Raw genomic sequence first — 27,642 nt, forward strand, 5'->3', positions numbered from 1 at the left:
GCCTATAATTACCCGGGTTATCCTTCCTACCCTTTTCCTTTATAGGAATGGAAAAGAAAAAAGAAAAGAGGCGGGTACAATTTAGTCCTTTAAAAAGCATTTAGACAGTTACATGGGTAAGATGGGTATAGAGGGATATGGGCCAAACGTGGGCAATTGGGACTAGTTTAGTGGTTAAAAAAAAAGGACAGCATGGACAAGTTGGGCCGAAGGGCCTGTTTCCATGCTGTAAACCTCTCTGACTCTATACCAATGTAACTGTCCAAAAAAATACTTGGGAGTTAAGGGGATGGAGCCTGGGTGGGATTATTGTCAGTGCTGGCTCGATGGGCCAAATGGCCTCCTTCTGCACTGCAGGGATTCTATGATTTTAGTTCCTCTTTTGCCCTTTATAGAACATAGAACATAGAACATAGAACATTACAGCGCAGAACAGGCCCTTCGGCCCACGATGTTGCACCGACCAGTTAAAAAAAAAACTGTGACCCTCCAACCTAAACCAATTTCTTTTCGTCCATGAACCTATCTACGGATCTCTTAAACGCCCCCAAACTAGGCGCATTTACTACTGATGCTGGCAGGGCATTCCAATCCCTCACCACCCTCTGGGTAAAGAACCTACCCCTGACATCGGTTCTATAACTACCCCCCCTCAATTTAAAGCCATGCCCCCTCGTGCTGGATTTCTCCATCAGAGGAAAAAGGCTATCACTATCCACCCTATCTAAACCTCTAATCATCTTATATGTTTCAATAAGATCCCCTCTTAGCCGCCGCCTTTCCAGCGAAAACAATCCCAAATCCCTCAGCCTCTCCTCATAGGATCTCCCCTCCATACCAGGCAACATCCTGGTAAACCTCCTCTGCACCCTCTCCAAAGCCTCCACATCCTTCCTGTAATGTGGGGACCAGAACTGCACACAGTACTCCAAGTGCGGCCGCACCAGAGTTGTGTACAGTTGCAACATAACGCTACGACTCCTAAATTCAATCCCCCTACCAATAAACGCCAAGACACCATATGCCTTCTTAACAACCTTATCTACTTGATTCCCAACTTTCAGGGATCTATGCACACATACACCTAGATCCCTCTGCTCCTCCACACTATTCAAAGTCCTCCCGTTAGCCCTATACTCAACACATCTGTTATTCCTACCAAAGTGAATTACCTCACACTTCTCCGCATTAAACTCCATCCGCCACCTCTCGGCCCAACTTTGCAACCTGTCTAAGTCTTCCTGCAAACTACGACACCCTTCCTCACTGTCTACCACACCACCGACTTTGGTGTCATCAGCAAATTTGCTAATCCACCCAACTATACCCTCATCCAGATCATTAATAAATATTACAAACAGCAGTGGCCCCAAAACAGATCCCTGAGGTACACCACTTGTAACCGCACTCCATGATGAATATTTACTATCAACCACCACCCTCTGTTTCCTATCCGCTAGCCAATTCCTGATCCAATTTCCTAGATCACCCCCAATCCCATACATCTGCATTTTCTGCAGAAGCCTACCATGGTGAACCTTATCAAACGCCTTACTAAAATCCATATATACCACGTCCACTGCCTTGCCCCCATCCACCTCCTTGGTCACTTTCTCAAAAAACTCAATAAGGTTAGTAAGGCACGACCTACCTGCCACAAAACCATGCTGACTATCACCTATCAATTCATTACTCTCCAAATAACTATAAATCCTATCCCTTATAATTTTTTCCAACATCTTGCCGACAACAGAAGTGAGACTCACCGGTCTATAATTCCCGGGGAAGTCTCTGTTCCCCTTCTTATGTATTTGTGGAAGCTCTTTAGGTTCTCCTTTGCCTTATCTGCCAAAACAATCTCGTGTCCCCTTCTTGCCCTTCTGATTTCTCTCTTAACTCTACTCCGACACCCTCTATACTCTTTAAGGAATCCACTTGATCCCAGCTGCCTATGCTGTCATGTGCCTCCTTCTTCTTCTTGACCAGGGCCTCAATATCCCGAGTCAGTACCCCACAGGCTTTACTTTGTCATGTGGGACCTTGTCAAACACCTTGCTAAAATCAATGTTCACAACATCCATAAAAGGCTGGTCAACAAAACTGAGGCTAATGGAATAAGAGAATCAATGCCCAATTGGATAAAAGATTTGGCTAGAAAACAGCAAGTGGTGGTTATTATTCAGACTGGAGGGTGACAGACATTGATGTGAGGGACATTGAGAGGGTGCGGAAAAGATTGACCAGGATGGTTCCAGGGATGAGGGAGTTTAGTTGCAAGGTTCAGGTGAAGAAGCTGGGGTTGTTCTCCTTGGAGCGAAGGAGAGTGAGGAGAGATCGGATAGCGATAAAGGGCAACACGGTGGCACAGTGGTTCGCACTGCTGCCTCACAGCACCAGGGACTCGGGTTTGATTCCTGGCTTGGGTCACTGTCTGTGTGGAGTCTGCACGTTCTCCCCGTGTCTGCGTGGGTTTCCTCCGGGTGCTCCAGTTTCCTCCCAGACTCCAAAGATGTGTAGGTGGATTAACCATAGTAAATGTGTGGGGTTATCGGGACAGGGTGGGGCAGAGCGCCTGGGTAAGAAACTTTGTCAGAGAGTCAGTGAGGCTCGATGGGTCGAATGGCCTCTTCTGCACTGTAGGGATTCTATGATTCTGTATGAACAAAGAACAAAGAACAATACAGCACAGGAACAGGCCCTTCGGCCCTCCAAGCCTGCGCCACTCATGTGCCCAACTAGACCATTCTTTTGTATCCCTCTATTCCCAGTCTGTTCATGTGGTTATAGAACATAGAACATAGAACATAGAAAGCCACAGCACAAACAGGCCCTTCGGCCCACAAGTTGCGCCGATCACATCCCCACCTCTAGGCCTATCTATAGCCCTCAATCCCATTAAATCCCATGTACTCATCCAGAAGTCTCTTAAAAGACCCCAACGAGTTTGCCTCCACCACCACCGACGTCAGCCGATTCCACTCACCCACCACCCTCTGAGTGAAAAACTTACCCCTGACATCCCCCCTGTACCTACCCCCCAGCACCTTAAACCTGTGTCCTCTCGTAGCAACCATTTCAGCCCTTGGAAATAGCCTCTGAGAGTCCACCCTATCCAGACCCCTCAACATCTTGTAAACCTCTATCAGGTCACCTCTCATCCTTCGTCTCTCCAGGGAGAAGAGACCAAGCTCCCTCAACCTATCCTCATAAGGCATGCCCCCCAATCCAGGCAACATCCTTGTAAATCTCCTCTGCACCCTTTCAATGGCTTCAACATCTTTCCTGTAATGAGGTGACCAGAACTGCGCGCAGTACTCCAAGTGGGGTCTAACCACGGTCCTATAAAGCTGCAGCATTATCTCCCGACTCCTAAACTCAATCCCTCGATTAATGAAGGCTAGTACGCCATACGCCTTCTTGACCGCATCCTCCACCTGCGAGGCCGATTTAAGAGTCCTATGGACCCGGACCCCAAGGTCCTTCTGATCCTCTACACTGCTAAGAATGGTACCCTTCATTTTATACTGCTGCTCCATCCCATTGGATCTGCCAAAATGGATCACTACACACTTATCCGGGTTGAAGTCCATCTGCCACTTCTCCGCCCAGTCTTGCATTCTATCTATGTCTCGCTGCAACTTCTGACATCCCTCCAAACTATCCACAACACCACCTACCTTGGTGTCGTCAGCAAACTTACCAACCCATCCCTCCACTTCCTCATCCAGGTCATTTATGAAAATGACAAACAGCAAGGGTCCCAGAACAGATCCCTGGGGCACTCCACTGGTCACTGACCTCCATGCAGAGAAAGACCCCTCCACAGCCACTCTCTGCCTTCTGCAGGCAAGCCAGTTCTGGATCCACAAGGCAACAGCCCCTTGGATCCCATGCCCTCTCACTTTCTCAAGAAGTCTTGCATGGGGGACCTTATCGAACGCTTTGCTGAAGTCCATATAGACCACATCCACCGCTCTTCCTTCGTCAATGTGCTTGGTCACATTTTCAAAGAACTCAACCAGGCTCGTAAGGCACGACCTGCCCCTGACAAAGCCGTGCTGACTACTTTTGATCATACTAAACTTCTCTAGATGATCATAAATCCTGTCTCTCAGGATCCTCTCCATCAACTTACCAACCACTGAGGTTAGACTCACCGGTCGGTAATTTCCCGGGCTGTCCCTGTTCCCTTTCTTGAATATAGGGACCACATCCGCAATCCTCCAATCCTCCGGAACCTCTCCCGTCTCCATCGACGATGCAAAGATCATCGCCAAAGGCTCCGCAATCTCCTCCCTCGCCTCCCACAGTAACCTGGGGTACATCCCATCCGGTCCCGGCGACTTACCAACCTTGATGCCATTCAATAGTTCCAATAGTTCCAACACAGTTATCTAGATAAGTCTTAAATGATCCCAGCGTGTCCGCCTCAATCACCTTGCTTGGCAGTGCATTCCAGGCCCCCACCACCCTCTGTGTAAAATATGTCCCCCTGACACCTTGAACCCGTGACCCCTTGTGTTCGTCACCTCCGACCTGGGAAAAAGCTTCCGACTGTTCACTCTATCTATGCCCTTCATAATTTTATACACCTCTATTAGGTCGCCCCTCATCCTCCGTCTTTCCAGGGAGAACATCCCCAGTTTACCCAATCTTTCCTCATAGCTAAGACCCTCCAACCAGGCAACATCCTGGTAAACCTTCTCTGTATGGGTGGAACTTTTTTTACACACTGAGCGGTGATAAACTGCAACTCACTGACACGAGGGTGGTGGAAGTGGAGACAGTGTACGATGTGAAAAGGAGCTCCTGATAGATACAGTGAGAGAAATAGACTGATAGACTTTGGGAATGAGCGGGGGAATAGAATTGAGTGGATTACTGTGCAGAGAGCCAGCCTGGAGTCAATGGGCTGAATGGCCTCCTATGTCATATGGAGGAGGATAGTGTGGTCACCGTGTCAAAGGCCGCAGACAGGTCAAGAAGGTCGAGGAGGGAACCTTGGCCTCTGCCAGTCACACAGGATGTTGTTTGTGACTTTGATAAGAGGTATTTTGTTTGCAGCGTCAGGGCAGAAAGCTGGAATTTAGGGCCAGACAGGTACAGATTCAGGACTGCTCCTGGTTAACTCTTCCTCAGTGTTACTCCTGTCCCTGGTTAACGAGTTTTAATCATCGGCAGTTAACTCTGACCTTGTGGAGAAACACTACACATGGAGACAATCAATCAATGTGTTCAGCAGAGGGACTGGACAAAAAGCCACATTCACACGCAAATATTTGATACTCAGAGCCTGTCTCTCTCTCTCTCAGACACACTGCAGAAAGCGCTAAATCACGCTCACATACTGCAGTCTGTTTATGGGATGCTGGGAGAGGTTTGTCCTGAATCCCTGACCTCGCAATATTCAAACTTAGTTGGTGATGATTCACACACGCAGAGAATGAACCATTCCTGCCTCACAGTCCCACAGCATCTCCCACACCCAGCCCACTCCATCCAGCTCAGCTACACCGACCCTCCCTGTTTAATGGGCCTGCAGAATCTGCAGCATCAATCACACCCTGCTCTGTCTGCTTGGCTGCAGCCATTCCCATGCATTATTGATGCAGCAATGCAGTCAAATACAGCAAGACCATCAGTTCACCGCAGTGTCAAAGGCAACGAAACATCCACGGCTCCTCACAGCTCTCACCCTCACATCCCCACAACAGTCTTTCCCACAACCCCAGTCCCATCCATCTCCGCACTGAGTGGCCACAGCCTCTTCCCCAGTACAGTGCTGCACCCCCATGTTCCAGTACAGTGCAGCATCCCCGTGTCCCAGTACAGTGCAGCATCCCCGTGTCCCAGTACAGTGCTGCACCCCCGTGTCCCAGTACAGTGCAGCATCCCCGTGTCCCAGTACAGTGCAGCACCCCCGTGTCCCAGTACAGTGCAGCATCCCCGTGTCCCAGTACAGTGCAGCATCCCCGTGTCCCAGTACAGTGCAGCATCCCCGTGTCCCAGTACAGTGCAGCATCCCCGTGTCCCAGTACAGTGCTGCACCCCCGTGTCCCAGTACAGTGCAGCACCCCCGTGTCCCAGTACAGTGCAGCATCCCCGTGTCCCAGTACAGTGCAGCATCCCCGTGTCCCAGTACAGTGCAGCATCCCCGTGTCCCAGTACAGTGCAGCATCCCCGTGTCCCAGTACAGTGCAGCACCCCCGTGTCCCAGCACAGTGCAGCACCCCCGTGTCCCAGCACAGTGCAGTGGCCCCGTGTCCCAGCACAATGCAGTACCCCCGTGTCCCAGTACAGTGCAGCATCCCCGTGTCCCAGCACAGTGCAGCATCCCCGTGTCCCAGTACAGTGCAGCATCCCCGTGTCCCAGTACAGTGCAGCACCCCCGTGTCCCAGTACAGTGCAGCATCCCCGTGTCCCAGTACAGTGCAGCACCCCCGTGTCCCAGCACAGTGCAGCATCCCCGTGTCCCAGTACAGTGCAGCACCCCCGTGTCCCAGTACAGTGCAGCACCCCCGTGTCCCAGTACAGTGCAGCATCCCCGTGTCCCAGTACAGTGCAGCACCCCCGTGTCCCAGCACAGTGCAGTGGCCCCGTGTCCCAGTACAGTGCAGCATCCCCGTGTCCCAGTACAGTGCAGCACCCCCGTGTCCCAGTACAGTGCAGCACCCCCGTGTCCCAGCACAGTGCAGTGGCCCCGTGTCCCAGTACAGTGCAGCACCCCCGTGTCCCAGCACAGTGCAGTGGCCCCGTGTCCCAGTACAGTGCAGCACCCCCGTGTCCCAGCACAGTGCAGTGGCCCCGTGTCCCAGTACAGTGCAGCATCCCCGTGTCCCAGTACAGTGCAGCATCCCCGTGTCCCAGTACAGTGCAGCACCCCCGTGTCCCAGTACAGTGCAGCACCCCCGTGTCCCAGTACAGTGCAGCATCCCCGTGTCCCAGTACAGTGCAGCATCCCCGTGTCCCAGTACAGTGCAGCATCCCCGTGTCCCAGTACAGTGCAGCATCCCCGTGTCCCAGTACAGTGCAGCATCCCCGTGTCCCAGCACAGTGCAGTGGCCCCGTGTCCCAGCACAGTGCAGCACCCCCGTGTCCCAGCACAGTGCAGTGGCCCCTGACAGTACCTTTTAACGAGCTGATTTCCTGCTGGATGGCCCGGGAGCTGTCCATGGAGCTCGGCTAAGAGCTGATCCTCTCCCCGAGCTCTCAAACTCAAGTAAAATAAAACAGCTTCCGTCCCAGCACTTACTACAGCTCTCAGCCAATCAGAAGCAGCCTCTTTGTCAATCATTGATCCCTAATACTGGGAAACAATTCATACAGAGAGAGAGAAGGAGAGAGGCAGAGAGAGAGAAACAGAGAGAGGCAGAGATACAGAGAGAGAGAAACAGAGAGAGGCAGAGAGATACAGAGAGAGAGAGATACAGAGAGTGAGGCAGAGAGACAGAGAGAAAGTGATACAGTGAGGCAGAGAGACAGAGAGAGAGAGACAGAGAGAGAGAAACAGAGAGAGGCAGAGATACAGAGAGAGAGGTAGAGAGACAGAGAGAGACAGAGAGAGAGGCAGAGAGAGAGAGAGAGACAGAGAGATACAGAGAGAGAGGCAGAGAGACAGAGAGAGGCAGAGAGAGAGACAGAGCGAGAGAGATACAGAGAGAGAGGCAGAGAGACACAGAGAGAGACAGAGAGAGAGAGAGAGAGGCAGAGAGAGAGAGATACAGAGAGAGAGGCAGAGAGAGAGACAGAGAGAGAGAGATACAGAGAGAGAGGCAGAGAGAGAGAGAGAGAGATACAGAGAGAGAGGCAGAGAGAGAGAGAGAGAGACAGAGAGAGGGATACAGAGAGACAGAGAGAGAGAGATACAGAGAGTGAGGCAGAGAGACAGAGATACAGAGATACAGAGAGGCAGAGAGACAGAGAGTGAGGCAGAGAGACAGAGAGACAGAGATACAGAGAGGCAGAGAGACAGAGAGAGAGAGATACAGAGAGTGAGGCAGAGAGACAGAGATACAGAGAGGCAGAGAGACAGAGAGTGAGGCAGAGAGACAGAGATACAGAGATACAGAGAGGCAGAGAGACAGAGAGAGAGAGATACAGAGAGTGATGCAGAGAGACAGAGAGAGAGAAACAGAGAGTGAGGCAGAGAGACAGAGAGAGAGAAACAGAGAGTGAGGCAGAGAGACAGAGAGAGAGAAACAGAGAGTGAGGCAGAGAGACAGAGAGAGAGAGAAACAGAGAGTGAGGCAGAGAGACAGAGAGAGAGAAACAGAGAGTGAGGCAGAGAGACAGAGAGAGAGAAACAGAGAGTGAGGCAGAGAGACAGAGAGAGAGAAACAGAGAGTGAGGCAGAGACAGAGAGAGAGAAACAGAGAGTGAGGCAGAGAGACAGAGAGAGAGAAACAGAGAGTGAGGCAGAGAGACAAACAGAGAGAGCTACAGAGTGATGCAGAGAGACAGAGAGAGAAAAACAGAGAGTGAGGCAGAGCGACAGAGAGAGAAAGACAGAGAGTGATGCAGAGAGACAGAGGGAGTGAGATACAGAGAGTGAGGCAGAAAGACAGAGAGAGAAAGAGAGAGTGAGGCAGAGAGACAAAGAGGGAGAAACAGAGAGTGAGGCAGAGAGACAAAGAGGGAGAAACAGAGAGTGAGGCAGAGAGACAGAGAGAAACAGAGAGTGAGGGAGAGAGACAGAGAGAGAGATACAGAGAGTGAGGCAGAAAGTCAGAGAGAGAGAAACAGAGAGTGAGGCAGAGAGAGAGATATAGAGTGAGGCAGAGAGACAGAGAGAGAGAGATACAGACTGAGGCAGAGAAACAGAGAGAGAGAAACAGAGAGTGAGGCAGAGAGACAGAGAGAGAGAGAAAGTGAGGCAGAGAGAGAGACAGAGAGTGAAGCAGAGACAGAAAGAGCGAAACAGAGAGTGAGGGAGAGAGACAGAGAGAGAGACAGAGAGAGAGAAACAGAGAGTGAGGGAGAGAGAGAGAGTGAGGCAGAGGAACAGAGAGGGAGAAACAGAGAGTGAGGCAGAGAGACAGAGAGAGAGAAACAGAGAGTGAGGCAGAGAGAGAGAGTGAGGCAGAGGAACAGAGAGGGGGAAACAGAGAGTGAGACAGAGAGAGAAAAACAGAGAGTGAGGGAGAGAGACAGAGAGAGAGAGTGAGGCAGAGAGACAGAGAGAGAGAAACAGAGAGTGAGACAGAGAGACAGAGAGAGAGAGATACAGAGTGAGGCAGAGAGACACAGAGAGAGAGACAGAGAGTGCGAGACAGAGAGTGAAGCAGAGAGACAGAGAGAGAAAAACAGAGAGCCAGGCAGAGAGACAGAGAGAGAGACAGTGAGGCAGAGAGACAGAGAGAGAGAAACAGAGAGTGAGGGAGAGAGAGAGAGTGAGGCAGAGGAACAGAGAGGGAGAAACAGAGAGTGAGGCAGAGAGACAGAGAGAGAGAAACAGAGAGTGAGGCAGAGAGACAGAGAGAGAAAAACAGAGAGTGAGGGAGAGAGACAGAGAGAGAGAGTGAGGCAGAGACAGAGAGAGAGAAACAAAGAGTGAGGCAGAGAGACAAACAGAGAGAGATACAGAGTGAGGCAGAGAGACAGAGAGAGAAAAACAGAGAGCCAGGCAGAGAGACAGAGAAAGAGAGACAGTGAGGCAGAGAGACAAACAGAGAGAGATACAGAGTGAAGCAGAGAGACAGAGAGAGAAAAACAGAGAGTCAGGCAGAGAGACAAACAGAGAGACAAACAGAGAGAGATACAGAGTGATGCAGAGAGACAAACAGAGAGAGAGTGATGCAGAGAGACAGAGAAAGAAAAGCAGAGAGTGAGGCAGAGAGACAGTGAGGGAGAAAGGGAGAGTGAGGCAGAGAGACGGAGAGAGAGAAACAGAGAGACAGAGAGAGAGAGTGAGGCAGAGAGACAGAGAGGGAGAAAGTGAGACAGAGAGAGAGATACAGAGAATGAGGCAGAGAGAACATAAGAACATAAGAAATAGGAGCAGGAGTAGGCCATCTAGCCCCTCGAGCCTGCCCCGCCATTCAATAAGATCATGGCTGATCTGAAGTGAATCAGTTCCACTTACCCGCCTGCTCCACATAACCCTTAATTCCCTTATCGATCAGAAATCCATCTATCCGTGACTCAAACATATTCAACGAGGTAGCCTCCACCACTTCAGTGGGCAGAGAATTCCAGAGATTCACCACCCTCTGAGAGAAGAAGTTCCTCCTCAACTCTGTCCTAAACTGACCCCCCTTATTTTGAGGCTGTGCCCTCTAGTTCTGGTTTCCTTTCTAAGTGGAAAGAATCTCTCCACTTCTACCCTATCCAGCCCCTTCATTATCTTATATGCCTCTATAAGATCACCCCTCAGCCTTCTAAACTCCGAGTACAAACCTAATCTGCTCAGTCTCTCCTCATAATCAACGCCCCTCATCTCCGGTATCAACCTGGTGAACCTTCTCTGCACTCCCTCCAAGGCCAATATATCCTTTCGCAAGTCAGGGGACCAAAACTGCACACAGTACTCCAGTTGCGGCCTCACCAATGCCCTGTACAGATGCAGCAAGACTTCTCTGCAGAGATACAGAGATGAAGGTAGTGCAGTAGTGCAGTTGGTGTCATATACATGGATTTTAGTAAGGCGTTTGATAAAGTCCCCCATGGTCGGCTTATGAAGAAAGTAAGGATGTGTGGGATAGAGGGATGTTTGGCCGATTGGATAGGTAACTGGCTATCTAACAGAAGACAGAGGGTGGTGGTGGATGGAAAATTTTCGGACTGGAAACCGGTTACCAGCGGAGTGCCACAGGGATCAGTGCTTGGTCCTCTGCTCTTTGTGATTTTTATTAATGACTTAGAGGAGGGGGCTGAAGGGTGGATCAGTAAATTTGCTGATGACACCAAGATTGGTGGAGTAGTGGATGAGGTGGAGGGCTGTTGTAGGCTGCAAAGAGACATAGATAGGATGCAGAGCTGGGCTGAAAAATGGCAAATGGAGTTTAACCCTGACAAATGCAAGGTGATTCATTTTGGTAGGACTAATTTAAATGTGGATTACAGGGTCAAAGGTAGGGTTCTGAAGAATGTGGAGGAACAGAGAGATCTTGGGGTTCATATCCATAGATCTCTGAAGGTTGCCACTCAAGTGGATAGAGCCGTGAAGAATGCCTATAGTGTGTTGGCGTTCATTAACAGGGGGTTTGAGTTTAAGAGCCGTGGGGTTATGCTGCAACTGTACAGGACCTTGGTGAGACCGCATTTGGAATATTGTGTGCAGTTCTGGTCACCTCACTATAAGAAGGATATGGAGACACTGGAAAGAGTGCAAAGGAGATTTACCAGGATGCTGCCTGGTTTGGAGGGTAGGTCTTATGAGGAAAGGTTGAGGGAACTTGGGCTTTTCTCTTTGGAGCGGTGGAGGTTGAGAGGAGACTTGATAGAGGTTTATAAGATGATGAGGGGGATAGATAGAGTGAACGTTCAAAGACTATTTCCTCGGGTGAATGGAGCGGTAACTAGGGGGCATAACTATAGGGTTCATGGTGGGAGATACAGGAACGATGTCCGAGGTAGGTTTTTTACTCAGAGAGTGGTTGGGATGTGGAATGGACTGCCTGCAGGGATAGTGGAGTCAGAAACGTTAGGAACATTTAAGAAGCTATTGGATAGTCACATGGAGTACTTCGGGATGATAGGGAGGAAATAGCTTGATCTGGGTTTCAGATAAAGCTCGGCACAACATCGTGGGCCGAAGGGCCTGTTCTGTGCTGTACTGTTCTATGTTCTAGAGAGTGAGGCAGAGAGAGAGAGACAGAGAGTGATGCAGAGAGACAGAAAGAGAGAAACAGAGTGAGACAGAGAGAAACAGAGAGAGAGGGAGAGAGACATGAGAGAGAGATACAGAGTGAGGCAGAGAAACAGAGAGAGACAGAGAGTGAGGCAGAGAGACAGAAAGAGAGAAACAGAGTGAGGCAGAGAGACAGAGAGAAACAGAGAGAGAGGGAGAGAGACATGAGAGAGAGATACAGAGTGAGGCAGAGAAACAGAGAGAGACAGAGAGTGAGGCAGAGAGACAAACAGAGAGAGGTACAAAGTGAGGCAGAGAGACAGAGAGAGAGAGAGACAGAGAGTGAGGCAGAGAGAGAAAAACAGAGTGTGAGGCAAGCACCCTGGCACTGCCAGCCTGGCACATTGGCAGTGCCAAGTGGGTGGGGCCTGAGAGTGCAGGGCCTCATGGGGCAGGGCCAGAAGGGGCGGGGCCATGCAGAGCGGAGAAACAGGAGGGGAGGGAAGGATCATCTCAGTATTGAGGGGTGGGGGCTGATGGTGGGACGGCACCATCCAGGCAAGTGGGGAGTATTCCATCACACTCCTGACTTGTGCCGTGTAGATGGTGGACAGGTTTTGGGGAGTCGGGAGGTGAGTTACTCACTGCAATATTCCCAGCCTCTGTTCTGTTCTTGTAGCCACTGTGTTTATGTGGTGAGTCCAGTTGAGTTTCTGGTCAATGGCAACCCCAAGGATGTTGACAGTGGGGGATTCAGTGATGGGAACACCATCGAATGTCAAGGGACGGTGGTTAGAGAGTCTCTTATTGGTGATGGTCATTGCCTGGCATTTGTGTGGTGTGAATGTTACTGCCACTTGTCAGCCCGAGCCTGGATATTGTCCAGATCTTGCTGAATTACCCTTAGAGTGAAGAAGTTTCTCCTTATCTCTGTTTTAAATGGGAGAGCCCTGACTTTTAAACTGTGCACCCTAGTTCTAGATTCCACCATGCGAGGAACATCCTCTCAGTGACTGCCCTGCTGAGCCCCCTCACAATCATATGTTTCAATATGATCACCTCTCAAACTCTAATGGGTTTAAGCTCAACATGCCGAACACTTCACCAAAACTTAGCCCCTGATCCCAGACTCCTGATCCCAGATTCCGGATCCCAGACTCCTGATCCCAGACTCCTGATCCCAGACTCCTGATCCCAGATTCCCGATCCCAGACTCCTGATCCCAGACTCCTGATCCCAGATTCCCGATCCCAGACTCCTGATCCCAGTCTCCTGATCCCAGTCTACTGATACCAGACTCCTGATCCCAGACTCCTGATCCCAGTCTCCTGATTTCAGATTCCTGATGCAAGACTCCTGATCCCAGACTCCTGATCTCAGTCTCCTGATCCCAGTCTCCTGATCCCAGATTCCTGATCGCAGTCTCCTGATCCAAGATTCCTGATCCCAGACCCCTGATCCTAGACTCCTGACCTCAGACTCCTGACCTCAGACTCCTGCTCGCAGACTCCTGATCCGAGACTCCTGATTCCAGACCCCTGATTCCAGACCCCTGATCCCAGATCCCTGATCCCAGACCCCTGATTCCAGATCCCAGACCCCTGATCCCAGACCCCTGATTCCAGACCCCTGATTCCAGACCCCTGATCCCAGACCCCTGATTCCAGACCCCAGATTCCAGACCCCTGATTCCAGACCCCAGATTCCAGACCCCTGATTCCAGACCCCTGATCCCAGATCACTCATTCCAGACCCCTGACCCCAGATTCCAGACCCCTGATTCCAGACCCCAGATTCCAGACCCCTGATCCCAGACCCCTGATCCCAGACCCCTGATCCCAGACTCCTGATCCCAGACTCCTGATCCCAGACTCCTGATCCCAGACCCCTGATTCCAGACGCCTGATCACAGACCCCTTCGCTGTTGTGAACAGTGCGCTGTCGCTGTGGTGAACAGTGCGCTCTCGCTGTGGTGAACAATGCGCTCTCGCTGTGGTGAACAGTGCGCTCTCGCTGTTGTGAACAGTGCGCTCTCGCTGTGGTGAACAGTGTGCTCTCGCTGTTGTGAACAGTGCGCTAACGCTGTTGTGAACAGTGCGCTCTCGCTGTTGTGAACAGTGCACTCTCGCTGTGGTGAACAGTGCGCTCTCGCTGTGGTGAACAGTGCGCTCTCGCTGTTGTGAACAGTGCGCTCTTGCTGTGGTGAACAGTGTGCTCTCGCTGTTGTGAACAGTGCGCTGTCGCTGTTGTGAACAGTGCACTCTCGCTGTGGTGAACAGTGCGCTCTCGCTGTGGTGAACAGTGCGCTCTCGCTGTTGTGAACAGTGCACTCTCGCTGTTGTGAACAGTGCGCTCTCGCTGTTGTGAACAGTGCGCTAACGCTGTTGTGAACAGTGCGCTCTCGCTGTTGTGAACAGTGCACTCTCGCTGTGGTGAACAGTGCGCTCTCGCTGTGGTGAACAGTGCGCTCTCGCTGTTGTGAACAGTGTGCTCTCGCTGTTGTGAACAGTGTGCTCTCGCTGTTGTGAACAGTGCGCTGTCGCTGTTGTGAACAGTGCACTCTCGCTGTGGTGAACAGTGCGCTCTCGCTGTGGTGAACAGTGCGCTCTCGCTGTTGTGAACAGTGCACTCTCGCTGTTGTGAACAGTGCGCTGTCGCTGTTGTGAACAGTGCGCTCTCGCTGTGGTGAACAGTGCGCTCTCGCTGTTGTGAACAGTGCGCTAACGCTGTTGTGAACAGTGCACTCTCGCTGTGGTGAACAGTGCGCTCTCGCTGTTGTGAACAGTGCGCTAATGCTGTTGTGAACAGTGCACTCTCGCTGTGGTGAACAGTGCGCTGTCGCTGTTGTGAACAGTGCGCTGTCGCTGTGGTGAACAGTGCGCTCTCGCTGTTGTGAACAGTGCGCTAACGCTGTTGTGAACAGTGCACTCTCGCTGTTGTGAACAGTGCGCTCTCGCTGTGGCGAACAGTGTGCTCTCGCTGTGGTGAACAGTGCGCTCTCGCTGTGGTGAACAGTGCGCTCTCGCTGTTGTGAACAGTGCACTCTCGCTGTGGTGAACAGTGCGCTCTCGCTGTGGTGAACAGTGCGCTCTCGCTGTGGTGAACAGTGCGCTCTCGCTGTGGCGAACAGTGTGCTCTCGCTGTTGTGAACAGTGCGCTAACGCTGTTGTGAACAGTGCGCTGTCGCTGTTGTGAACAGTGCACTCTCGCTGTGGTGAACAGTGCACTCTCGCTGTGGTGAACAGTGCGCTCTCGCTGTGGTGAACAGTGCCCTCTCGCTGTTGTGAACAGTGCACTCTCGCTGTGGTGAACAGTGCGCTCTCGCTGTGGTGAACAGTGCGCTCTCACTGTTGTGAACAGTGCGCTGTCGCTGTGGTGAACAGTGCACTCTCGCTGTTGTGAACAGTGCGCTCTCGTTGTTGTGAACAGTGCGCTCTCGCTGTTGTGAACAGTGCGCTCTCGCTGTTGTGAACAGTGCACTCTCGCTGTGGTGAACAGTGCACTCTCGCTGTGGCGAACAGTGCGCTGTCGCTGTTGTGAACAGTGCGCTCTCGCTGTTGTGAACAGTGCACTCTCACTGTTGTGAACAGTGCACTCTCGCTGTTGTGAACAGTGCGCTCTCGCTGTTGTGAACAGTGCACTCTCGCTGTGGTGAACAGTGCACTCTCGCTGTGGCGAACAGTGCGCTGTCGCTGTTGTGAACAGTGCGCTCTCGCTGTTGTGAACAGTGCACTCTCACTGTTGTGAACAGTGCACTCTCGCTGTTGTGAACAGTGCGCTCTCGCTGTTGTGAACAGTGTGCTCTCGCTGTGGTGAACAGTGCGCTGTCGCTGTTGTGAACAGTGCGCTCTCACTGTTGTGAACAGTGCGCTCTCGCTGTGGTGAACAGTGCGCTCTCGCTGTTGTGAACAGTGCGCTCTCACTGTTGTGAACAGTGTGCTCTCGCTGTTGTGAACAGTGCGCTCTCGCTGTGGTGAACTGTGTGCTCTCACTGTTGTGAAAAGTGCACTCTCGCTGTGGTGAACAGTGCGCTCTCGCTGTGGTGAACAGTGCACTCTCGCTGTGGTGAACAGTGCGCTCTCGCTGTTGTGAACAGTGTGCTCTCGCTGTTGTAAACAGTGCACTCTCGCTGTTGTGAACAGTGCGCTGTCGCTGTTGTGAACAGTGCGCTCTCGCTGTGGTGAACAGTGCGCTCTCGCTGTTGTGAACAGTGCACTCTCGCTGTGGTGAACAGTGCGCTGTCGCTGTTGTAAACAGTGCACTCTCGCTGTTGTAAACAGTGCGTTCTCGCTGTTGTGAACAGTGCACTCTCGCTGTGGTGAACAGTGTGCTCTCGCTGGTGTGAACAGTGCACTCTCGCTGTGGTGAACAGTGCGCTGTCGCTGTTGTGAACAGTGCACTCTCGCTGTTGTAAACAGTGCGCTCTCGCTGTTGTGAACAGTGCGCTGTCGCTGTTGTGAACAGTGCGCTCTCGCTGTGGTGAACAGTGCACTCTCGCTGTGGTGAACAGTGCGCTCCCGCTGTTGTGAACAGTGTGCTCTCGCTGTTGGAAACAGTGCACTCTCGCTGTTGTGAACAGTGCGCTGTCGCTGTTGTGAACAGTGCGCTCTCGCTGTGGTGAACAGTGCGTTCTCGCTGTTGTGAACAGCGCGCTCTCGCTATTGTGAACAGTGCGCTCTCGCTGTTGTGAACAGTGCGCTCTCGCTGTTGTGAACAGTGCGCTCTCGCTGTTGTGAACAGTGCGCTGTCGCTGTTGTAAACAGTGCACTCTCGCTGTTGTAAACAGTGCGTTCTCGCTGTTGTGAACAGTGCACTCTCGCTGTGGTGAACAGTGTGCTCTCGCTGGTGTGAACAGTGCGCTCTCGCTGTTGTAAACAGTGCACTCTCGCTGTTGTAAACAGTGCGCTGTCGCTGTTGTGAACAGTGCGCTCTCGCTGTGGTGAACAGTGCGCTCTCGCTGTGGTGAACAGTGCGCTGTCGCTGTTGTAAACAGTGCACTCTCGCTGTTGTAAACAGTGCGCTCTCGCTGTTGTGAACAGTGCGCTCTCGCTGTTGTGAACAGTGCACTCTCGCTGTTGTGAACAGTGCACTCTCGCTGTGGTGAACAGTGTGCTCTCGCTGGTGTGAACAGTGCACTCTCGCTGTGGTGAACAGTGCGCTGTCGCTGTTGTAAACAGTGCACTCTCGCTGTTGTAAACAGTGCGTTCTCGCTGTTGTGAACAGTGCACTCTCGCTGTGGTGAACAGTGTGCTCTCGCTGGTGTGAACAGTGCGCTCTCGCTGTTGTAAACAGTGCACTCTCGCTGTTGTAAACAGTGCGCTGTCGCTGTTGTGAACAGTGCGCTCTCGCTGTGGTGAACAGTGCGCTCTCGCTGTGGTGAACAGTGCGCTGTCGCTGTTGTAAACAGTGCACTCTCGCTGTTGTAAACAGTGCGCTCTCGCTGTTGTGAACAGTGCGCTCTCGCTGTTGTGAACAGTGCACTCTCGCTGTTGTGAACAGTGCACTCTCGCTGTGGTGAACAGTGTGCTCTCGCTGGTGTGAACAGTGCACTCTCGCTGTGGTGAACAGTGCGCTGTTGCCGTTGTAAACAGTGCACTCTCGCTGTTGTAAACAGTGCGCTCTCGCTGTTGTGAACAGTGCTCTCTCGCTGTGGTGAACAGTGCGCTCTCGCTGTGGTGAACAGTGCGCTGTCGCTGTTGTAAACAGTGCACTCTCGCTGTTGTAAACAGTGCGCTCTCGCTGTTGTGAACAGTGCGCTCTCGCTGTGGTGAACAGTGCGCTCTCGCTGTGGTGAACAGTGCGCTGTCGCTGTTGTGAACAGTGCGCTGTCGCTGTGGTGAACAGTGCACTCTCGCTGTTGTGAACAGTGCGCTCTCGTTGTTGTGAACAGTGCGCTCTCGCTGTTGTGAACAGTGCGCTCTCGCTGTTGTGAACAGTGCACTCTCGCTGTGGTGAACAGTGCACTCTCGCTGTGGCGAACAGTGCGCTGTCGCTGTTGTGAACAGTGCGCTCTCGCTGTTGTGAACAGTGCACTCTCACTGTTGTGAACAGTGCACTCTCGCTGTTGTGAACAGTGCGCTCTCGCTGTTGTGAACAGTGCACTCTCGCTGTGGTGAACAGTGCACTCTCGCTGTGGCGAACAGTGCGCTGTCGCTGTTGTGAACAGTGCGCTCTCGCTGTTGTGAACAGTGCACTCTCACTGTTGTGAACAGTGCACTCTCGCTGTTGTGAACAGTGCGCTCTCGCTGTTGTGAACAGTGTGCTCTCGCTGTGGTGAACAGTGCGCTGTCGCTGTTGTGAACAGTGCGCTCTCACTGTTGTGAACAGTGTGCTCTCGCTGTTGTGAACAGTGCGCTCTCGCTGTGGTGAACTGTGTGCTCTCACTGTTGTGAAAAGTGCACTCTCGCTGTGGTGAACAGTGCGCTCTCGCTGTGGTGAACAGTGCACTCTCGCTGTGGTGAACAGTGCGCTCTCGCTGTTGTGAACAGTGTGCTCTCGCTGTTCTAAACAGTGCACTCTCGCTGTTGTGAACAGTGCGCTGTCGCTGTTGTGAACAGTGCGCTCTCGCTGTGGTGAACAGTGCGCTCTCGCTGTTGTGAACAGTGCACTCTCGCTGTGGTGAACAGTGCGCTGTCGCTGTTGTAAACAGTGCACTCTCGCTGTTGTAAACAGTGCGTTCTCGCTGTTGTGAACAGTGCACTCTCGCTGTGGTGAACAGTGTGCTCTCGCTGGTGTGAACAGTGCACTCTCGCTGTGGTGAACAGTGCGCTGTCGCTGTTGTGAACAGTGCACTCTCGCTGTTGTAAACAGTGCGCTCTCGCTGTTGTGAACAGTGCGCTGTCGCTGTTGTGAACAGTGCGCTCTCGCTGTGGTGAACAGTGCGCTCCCGCTGTTGTGAACAGTGTGCTCTCGCTGTTGTAAACAGTGCACTCTCGCTGTTGTGAACAGTGCGCTGTCGCTGTTGTGAACAGTGCGCTCTCGCTGTGGTGAACAGTGCGTTCTCGCTGTTGTGAACAGTGCTCTGTCACTGTGGTGAACAGTGCGCTGTCGCTGTTGTGAACAGTGCGCTATCTCACTTGCGAACAGTGCGCTGTCGCTGTTGTGAACAGTGCACTCTCGCTGTTGTGAACAGTGCGCTCTCGCTGTTGTGAACAGTGTGCTCTCGCTGTTGTGAACAGTGCGCTGTCGCTGTGGTGAACAGTGCGCTCTCGCTGTTGTGAACAGTGCACTCTCGCTGTTATGAACAGTGCGCTCTCGCTGTTGTAAACAGTGCACTCTCGCTGTGAACAGTGCACTCTCGCTGTTGTGAACAGTGCGCTCTCGCTGTTGTGAACAGTGCGCTGTCGCTGTTGTGAACAGTGCACTCTCGCTGTTGTGAACAGTGCACTCTCGCTGTTTTGAACAGTGCACTCTCGCTGTTGTGAACAGTGCGCTCTCGCTGTTGTGAACAGTGCGCTCTCGCTGTTGTGAACAGTGCACTCTCGCTGTTGTGAACAGTGCACTCTCGCTGTTTTGAACAGTGCACTCTCGCTGTTGTGAACAGTGCGCTCTCGCTGTTGTGAACAGTGTGTCTCGCTGTTGTGAACAGTGCACTCTCGCTGTTGTGAACAGTGCGCTATCTCTCTTGTGAACAGTGCGCTGTCGCTGTTGTGAACAGTGCACTCTCGCTGTTGTGAACAGTGCTCTGTCACTGTGGTGAACAGTGCGCTGTCGCTGTTGTGAACAGTGCGCTATCTCACTTGCGAACAGTGCGCTGTCGCTGTTGTGAACAGTGCACTCTCGCTGTTGTGAACAGTGCGCTGTCGCTGTTGTGAACTGTGCGCTGTCGCTGTTGTGAACAGTGCGCTCTCGCTGTTGTGAACAGTGCGCTCTCGCTGTGGTGAACAGTGCGCTCTCGCTGTGGTGAACAGTGTGCTCTCGCTTTGGTGAACAGTGCGCTGTCGCTGTTGTGAACAGTGCGCTCTCGCTGTGGTGAACAGTGCGCTCTCGCTGTGGTGAACAGTGTGCTCTCGCTGTTGTGAACAGTGCGCTCTCGCTGTTGTGAACAGTGCGCTCTCGCTGTGGTGAACAGTGTGCTCTCGCTGTTGTGAACAGTGCGCTCTCGCTGTGGTGAACAGTGTGCTCTCGCTTTGGTGAACAGTGCGCTGTCGCTGTTGTGAACAGTGCACTCTCGCTGTTGTGAACAGTGCGCTGTCGCTGTTGTGAACAGTGCGCTGTCGCTGTTGTGAACAGTGTGCTCTCGCTGTTGTGAACAGTGCACTCTCGCTGTTGTGAACAGTGCGCTATCTCTCTTGTGAACAGTGCGCTGTCGCTGTTGTGAACAGTGCACTCTCGCTGTTGTGAACAGTGCGCTGTCGCTGTTGTGAACAGTGCGCTGTCGCTGTTGTGAACAGTGTGCTATCTCTCTTGTGAACAGTGCGCTGTCGCTGTTGTGAATAGTGCACTCTCGCTGTTGTGAACAGTGCGCTGTCGCTGTTGTGAACTGTGCGCTGTCGCTGTTGTGAACAGTGCGCTCTCGCTGTTGTGAACAGTGCGCTCTCGCTGTGGTGAACAGTGTGCTCTCGCTTTGGTGAACAGTGCGCTGTTGCTGTTGTGAACAGTGCGCTCTCGCTGTGGTGAACAGTGCGCTCTCGCTGTGGTGAACAGTGTGCTCTCGCTGTTGTGAACAGTGCGCTCTCGCTGTGGTGAACAGTGCGCTGTCGCTGTGGTGAACAGTGTGCTCTCGCTGTTGTGAACAGTGCGCTGTCGCTGTGGTGAACAGTGTGCTCTCGCTGTTGTAAACAGTGCGTTCTCGCTGTTGTGAACAGTGCACTCTCGCTGTGGTGAACAGTGTGCTCTCGCTGGTGTGAACAGTGCACTCTCGCTGTGGTGAACAGTGCGCTGTCGCTGTTGTGAACAGTGCACTCTCGCTGTTGTAAACAGTGCGCTCTCGCTGTTGTGAACAGTGCGCTGTCGCTGTTGTGAACAGTGCGCTCTCGCTGTGGTGAACAGTGCACTCTCGCTGTGGTGAACAGTGCGCTCCCGCTGTTGTGAACAGTGTGCTCTCGCTGTTGGAAACAGTGCACTCTCGCTGTTGTGAACAGTGCGCTGTCGCTGTTGTGAACAGTGCGCTCTCGCTGTGGTGAACAGTGCGTTCTCGCTGTTGTGAACAGCGCGCTCTCGCTATTGTGAACAGTGCGCTCTCGCTGTTGTGAACAGTGCGCTCTCGCTGTTGTGAACAGTGCGCTCTCGCTGTTGTGAACAGTGCGCTGTCGCTGTTGTAAACAGTGCACTCTCGCTGTTGTAAACAGTGCGTTCTCGCTGTTGTGAACAGTGCACTCTCGCTGTGGTGAACAGTGTGCTCTCGCTGGTGTGAACAGTGCGCTCTCGCTGTTGTAAACAGTGCACTCTCGCTGTTGTAAACAGTGCGCTGTCGCTGTTGTGAACAGTGCGCTCTCGCTGTGGTGAACAGTGCGCTCTCGCTGTGGTGAACAGTGCGCTGTCGCTGTTGTAAACAGTGCACTCTCGCTGTTGTAAACAGTGCGCTCTCGCTGTTGTGAACAGTGCGCTCTCGCTGTTGTGAACAGTGCACTCTCGCTGTTGTGAACAGTGCACTCTCGCTGTGGTGAACAGTGTGCTCTCGCTGGTGTGAACAGTGCACTCTCGCTGTGGTGAACAGTGCGCTGTCGCTGTTGTAAACAGTGCACTCTCGCTGTTGTAAACAGTGCGTTCTCGCTGTTGTGAACAGTGCACTCTCGCTGTGGTGAACAGTGTGCTCTCGCTGGTGTGAACAGTGCGCTCTCGCTGTTGTAAACAGTGCACTCTCGCTGTTGTAAACAGTGCGCTGTCGCTGTTGTGAACAGTGCGCTCTCGCTGTGGTGAACAGTGCGCTCTCGCTGTGGTGAACAGTGCGCTGTCGCTGTTGTAAACAGTGCACTCTCGCTGTTGTAAACAGTGCGCTCTCGCTGTTGTGAACAGTGCGCTCTCGCTGTTGTGAACAGTGCACTCTCGCTGTTGTGAACAGTGCACTCTCGCTGTGGTGAACAGTGTGCTCTCGCTGGTGTGAACAGTGCACTCTCGCTGTGGTGAACAGTGCGCTGTTGCCGTTGTAAACAGTGCACTCTCGCTGTTGTAAACAGTGCGCTCTCGCTGTTGTGAACAGTGCTCTCTCGCTGTGGTGAACAGTGCGCTCTCGCTGTGGTGAACAGTGCGCTGTCGCTGTTGTAAACAGTGCACTCTCGCTGTTGTAAACAGTGCGCTCTCGCTGTTGTGAACAGTGCGCTCTCGCTGTGGTGAACAGTGCGCTCTCGCTGTGGTGAACAGTGCGCTGTCGCTGTTGTGAACAGTGCGCTGTCGCTGTGGTGAACAGTGCACTCTCGCTGTTGTGAACAGTGCGCTCTCGTTGTTGTGAACAGTGCGCTCTCGCTGTTGTGAACAGTGCGCTCTCGCTGTTGTGAACAGTGCACTCTCGCTGTGGTGAACAGTGCACTCTCGCTGTGGCGAACAGTGCGCTGTCGCTGTTGTGAACAGTGCGCTCTCGCTGTTGTGAACAGTGCACTCTCACTGTTGTGAACAGTGCACTCTCGCTGTTGTGAACAGTGCGCTCTCGCTGTTGTGAACAGTGCACTCTCGCTGTGGTGAACAGTGCACTCTCGCTGTGGCGAACAGTGCGCTGTCGCTGTTGTGAACAGTGCGCTCTCGCTGTTGTGAACAGTGCACTCTCACTGTTGTGAACAGTGCACTCTCGCTGTTGTGAACAGTGCGCTCTCGCTGTTGTGAACAGTGTGCTCTCGCTGTGGTGAACAGTGCGCTGTCGCTGTTGTGAACAGTGCGCTCTCACTGTTGTGAACAGTGTGCTCTCGCTGTTGTGAACAGTGCGCTCTCGCTGTGGTGAACTGTGTGCTCTCACTGTTGTGAAAAGTGCACTCTCGCTGTGGTGAACAGTGCGCTCTCGCTGTGGTGAACAGTGCACTCTCGCTGTGGTGAACAGTGCGCTCTCGCTGTTGTGAACAGTGTGCTCTCGCTGTTCTAAACAGTGCACTCTCGCTGTTGTGAACAGTGCGCTGTCGCTGTTGTGAACAGTGCGCTCTCGCTGTGGTGAACAGTGCGCTCTCGCTGTTGTGAACAGTGCACTCTCGCTGTGGTGAACAGTGCGCTGTCGCTGTTGTAAACAGTGCACTCTCGCTGTTGTAAACAGTGCGTTCTCGCTGTTGTGAACAGTGCACTCTCGCTGTGGTGAACAGTGTGCTCTCGCTGGTGTGAACAGTGCACTCTCGCTGTGGTGAACAGTGCGCTGTCGCTGTTGTGAACAGTGCACTCTCGCTGTTGTAAACAGTGCGCTCTCGCTGTTGTGAACAGTGCGCTGTCGCTGTTGTGAACAGTGCGCTCTCGCTGTGGTGAACAGTGCGCTCCCGCTGTTGTGAACAGTGTGCTCTCGCTGTTGTAAACAGTGCACTCTCGCTGTTGTGAACAGTGCGCTGTCGCTGTTGTGAACAGTGCGCTCTCGCTGTGGTGAACAGTGCGTTCTCGCTGTTGTGAACAGTGCTCTGTCACTGTGGTGAACAGTGCGCTGTCGCTGTTGTGAACAGTGCGCTATCTCACTTGCGAACAGTGCGCTGTCGCTGTTGTGAACAGTGCACTCTCGCTGTTGTGAACAGTGCGCTCTCGCTGTTGTGAACAGTGTGCTCTCGCTGTTGTGAACAGTGCGCTGTCGCTGTGGTGAACAGTGCGCTCTCGCTGTTGTGAACAGTGCACTCTCGCTGTTATGAACAGTGCGCTCTCGCTGTTGTAAACAGTGCACTCTCGCTGTGAACAGTGCACTCTCGCTGTTGTGAACAGTGCGCTCTCGCTGTTGTGAACAGTGCGCTGTCGCTGTTGTGAACAGTGCACTCTCGCTGTTGTGAACAGTGCACTCTCGCTGTTTTGAACAGTGCACTCTCGCTGTTGTGAACAGTGCGCTCTCGCTGTTGTGAACAGTGCGCTCTCGCTGTTGTGAACAGTGCACTCTCGCTGTTGTGAACAGTGCACTCTCGCTGTTTTGAACAGTGCACTCTCGCTGTTGTGAACAGTGCGCTCTCGCTGTTGTGAACAGTGTGTCTCGCTGTTGTGAACAGTGCACTCTCGCTGTTGTGAACAGTGCGCTATCTCTCTTGTGAACAGTGCGCTGTCGCTGTTGTGAACAGTGCACTCTCGCTGTTGTGAACAGTGCTCTGTCACTGTGGTGAACAGTGCGCTGTCGCTGTTGTGAACAGTGCGCTATCTCACTTGCGAACAGTGCGCTGTCGCTGTTGTGAACAGTGCACTCTCGCTGTTGTGAACAGTGCGCTGTCGCTGTTGTGAACTGTGCGCTGTCGCTGTTGTGAACAGTGCGCTCTCGCTGTTGTGAACAGTGCGCTCTCGCTGTGGTGAACAGTGCGCTCTCGCTGTGGTGAACAGTGTGCTCTCGCTTTGGTGAACAGTGCGCTGTCGCTGTTGTGAACAGTGCGCTCTCGCTGTGGTGAACAGTGCGCTCTCGCTGTGGTGAACAGTGTGCTCTCGCTGTTGTGAACAGTGCGCTCTCGCTGTTGTGAACAGTGCGCTCTCGCTGTGGTGAACAGTGTGCTCTCGCTGTTGTGAACAGTGCGCTCTCGCTGTGGTGAACAGTGTGCTCTCGCTTTGGTGAACAGTGCGCTGTCGCTGTTGTGAACAGTGCACTCTCGCTGTTGTGAACAGTGCGCTGTCGCTGTTGTGAACAGTGCGCTGTCGCTGTTGTGAACAGTGTGCTCTCGCTGTTGTGAACAGTGCACTCTCGCTGTTGTGAACAGTGCGCTATCTCTCTTGTGAACAGTGCGCTGTCGCTGTTGTGAACAGTGCACTCTCGCTGTTGTGAACAGTGCGCTGTCGCTGTTGTGAACAGTGCGCTGTCGCTGTTGTGAACAGTGTGCTATCTCTCTTGTGAACAGTGCGCTGTCGCTGTTGTGAATAGTGCACTCTCGCTGTTGTGAACAGTGCGCTGTCGCTGTTGTGAACTGTGCGCTGTCGCTGTTGTGAACAGTGCGCTCTCGCTGTTGTGAACAGTGCGCTCTCGCTGTGGTGAACAGTGTGCTCTCGCTTTGGTGAACAGTGCGCTGTTGCTGTTGTGAACAGTGCGCTCTCGCTGTGGTGAACAGTGCGCTCTCGCTGTGGTGAACAGTGTGCTCTCGCTGTTGTGAACAGTGCGCTCTCGCTGTGGTGAACAGTGCGCTGTCGCTGTGGTGAACAGTGTGCTCTCGCTGTTGTGAACAGTGCGCTGTCGCTGTGGTGAACAGTGTGCTCTCGCTGTTGTGAACAGTGCGCTCTCGCTGTGGTGAACAGTGTGCTCTCGCTTTGGTGAACAGTGCGCTGTCGCTGTTGTGAACAGTGCACTCTCGCTGTTGTGAACAGTGCGCTGTCGCTGTTGTGAACAGTGCGCTGTCGCTGTTGTGAACAGTACGCTGTCGCTGTGGTGAACAGTGCACTCTCGCTGTGGTGAACAGTGTGCTCTCGCTTTGGTGAACAGTGCGCTGTCGCTGTTGTGAACAGTGCGCTCTCGCTGTTGTGAACAGTGCACTCTCGCTGTGGTGAACAGTGCGCTGTCGCTGTTGTGAATAGTGCGCTGTCGCTGTTGTGAACAGTGTGCTCTCGCTGTGGTGAACAGAGCGCTCTCGCTGTGGTGAACAGTGCGCTGTCGCTGTTGTGAACAGTGCGCTCTCGCTGTGGTGAACAGTGTGCTCTCGCTGGTGTGAACAGTGCACTCTCGCTGTGGTGAACAGTGCGCTGTTGCCGTTGTAAACAGTGCACTCTCGCTGTTGTAAACAGTGCGCTCTCGCTGTTGTGAACAGTGCTCTCTCGCTGTGGTGAACAGTGCGCTCTCGCTGTGGTGAACAGTGCGCTGTCGCTGTTGTAAACAGCGCACTCTCGCTGTTGTAAACAGTGCGCTCTCGCTGTTGTGAACAGTGCGTTCTCGCTGTGGTGAACAGTGCGCTCTCGCTGTGGTGAACAGTGCGCTGTCGCTGTTGTAAACAGTGCACTCTCGCTGTTGTAAACAGTGCGCTCTCGCTGTTGTGAACAGTGCACTCTCGCTGTGGTGAACAGTGCGCTCTTGTTGTGGTGAACAGTGCGCTCTCGCTGTTGTGAACAGTGCGCTCTCGCTGTGGTGAACAGTGTGCTCTCGCTGTTGTGAACAGTGCGCTCTCGCTGTTGTGACCAGTGCACTCTCGTTGTTGTGAACAGTGCACTCTCGCTGTTGTGAACAGTGCGCTCTCGCTGTGGTGAACAGTGCGCTCTCGCTGTGGTGAACAGTGCACTCTCGCTGTTGTGAACAGTGCGCTCTCGCTGTGGTGAACAGTGCACTCTCGCTGTTGTGAACAGTGCACTCTCGCTGTGGTGAACAGTGCGCTCTCGCTGTGGTGAACAGTGCGCTCTCGCTGTGGTGAACAGTGCGCTCTCGCTGTTGTGAACAGTGCACTCTCGCTGTTGTGAACAGTGTGCTCTCACTGTTGTGAACAGTGCGCTCTCGCTGTTGTGAACAGTCTGCTCTCGCTGTGGTGAACAGTGCGCTGTCGCTGTGGTGAACAGTGCGCTGTCGCTGTTGTGAACAGTGTGCTCTCGCTGTTGTGAACAGTGCGCTCTCGCTGTTGTGAACAGTGTGCTCTCGCTGTTGTGAACAGTGCGCTGTCGCTGTGGTGAACAGTGCGCTCTCGCTGTTGTGAACAGTGCACTCTCGCTGTTATGAACAGTGCGCTCTCGCTGTTGTAAACAGTGCACTCTCGCTGTGAACAGTGCACTCTCGCTGTTGTGAACAGTGCGCTCTCGCTGTTGTGAACAGTGCGCTGTCGCTGTTGTGAACAGTGCACTCTCGCTGTTGTGAACAGTGCACTCTCGCTGTTTTGAACAGTGCACTCTCGCTGTTGTGAACAGTGCGCTCTCGCTGTTGTGAACAGTGCGCTCTCGCTGTTGTGAACAGTGCACTCTCGCTGTTGTGAACAGTGCACTCTCGCTGTTTTGAACAGTGCACTCTCGCTGTTGTGAACAGTGCGCTCTCGCTGTTGTGAACAGTGCACTCTCGCTGTGGTGAACAGTGCACTCTCGCTGTGGCGAACAGTGCGCTGTCGCTGTTGTGAACAGTGCGCTCTCGCTGTTGTGAACAGTGCACTCTCACTGTTGTGAACAGTGCACTCTCGCTGTTGTGAACAGTGCGCTCTCGCTGTTGTGAACAGTGTGCTCTCGCTGTGGTGAACAGTGCGCTGTCGCTGTTGTGAACAGTGCGCTCTCACTGTTGTGAACAGTGCGCTCTCGCTGTGGTGAACAGTGCGCTCTCGCTGTTGTGAACAGTGCGCTCTCACTGTTGTGAACAGTGTGCTCTCGCTGTTGTGAACAGTGCGCTCTCGCTGTGGTGAACTGTGTGCTCTCACTGTTGTGAAAAGTGCACTCTCGCTGTGGTGAACAGTGCGCTCTCGCTGTGGTGAACAGTGCACTCTCGCTGTGGTGAACAGTGCGCTCTCGCTGTTGTGAACAGTGTGCTCTCGCTGTTGTAAACAGTGCACTCTCGCTGTTGTGAACAGTGCGCTGTCGCTGTTGTGAACAGTGCGCTCTCGCTGTGGTGAACAGTGCGCTCTCGCTGTTGTGAACAGTGCACTCTCGCTGTGGTGAACAGTGCGCTGTCGCTGTTGTAAACAGTGCACTCTCGCTGTTGTAAACAGTGCGTTCTCGCTGTTGTGAACAGTGCACTCTCGCTGTGGTGAACAGTGTGCTCTCGCTGGTGTGAACAGTGCACTCTCGCTGTGGTGAACAGTGCGCTGTCGCTGTTGTGAACAGTGCACTCTCGCTGTTGTAAACAGTGCGCTCTCGCTGTTGTGAACAGTGCGCTGTCGCTGTTG

At 53.0% G+C, this 27,642-nt stretch overlaps 1 protein-coding gene across 6 annotated transcripts in view; it reads right to left on the reverse strand.

Annotated features, from left to right (window-relative positions):
• LOC144504463 (plectin-like) overlaps nt 1–27,642 on the reverse strand; it is a 745,079-nt gene that overhangs the window by 471,366 nt on the left and 246,071 nt on the right. Inside the window, exon 1 of one of the 6 annotated variants that reach the window (XM_078229885.1) lies at nt 7,128–7,194. The exons of 4 other annotated variants lie outside the window; for them this stretch is intronic. In XM_078229885.1, the coding sequence (XP_078086011.1) occupies nt 7,128–7,173 (46 nt within the window). In that variant the 5' untranslated portion in view covers nt 7,174–7,194. Of the gene's footprint in view, nt 1–7,127; nt 7,195–27,642 lie in introns of those variants that run through there. One more of the 6 variants, XM_078229876.1, reaches the window with a different exon arrangement.

This window comes from Mustelus asterias, chromosome 2, assembly GCF_964213995.1.
Source record: "Mustelus asterias chromosome 2, sMusAst1.hap1.1, whole genome shotgun sequence".
Taxonomy (NCBI): Eukaryota; Metazoa; Chordata; class Chondrichthyes; order Carcharhiniformes; family Triakidae; genus Mustelus; species Mustelus asterias.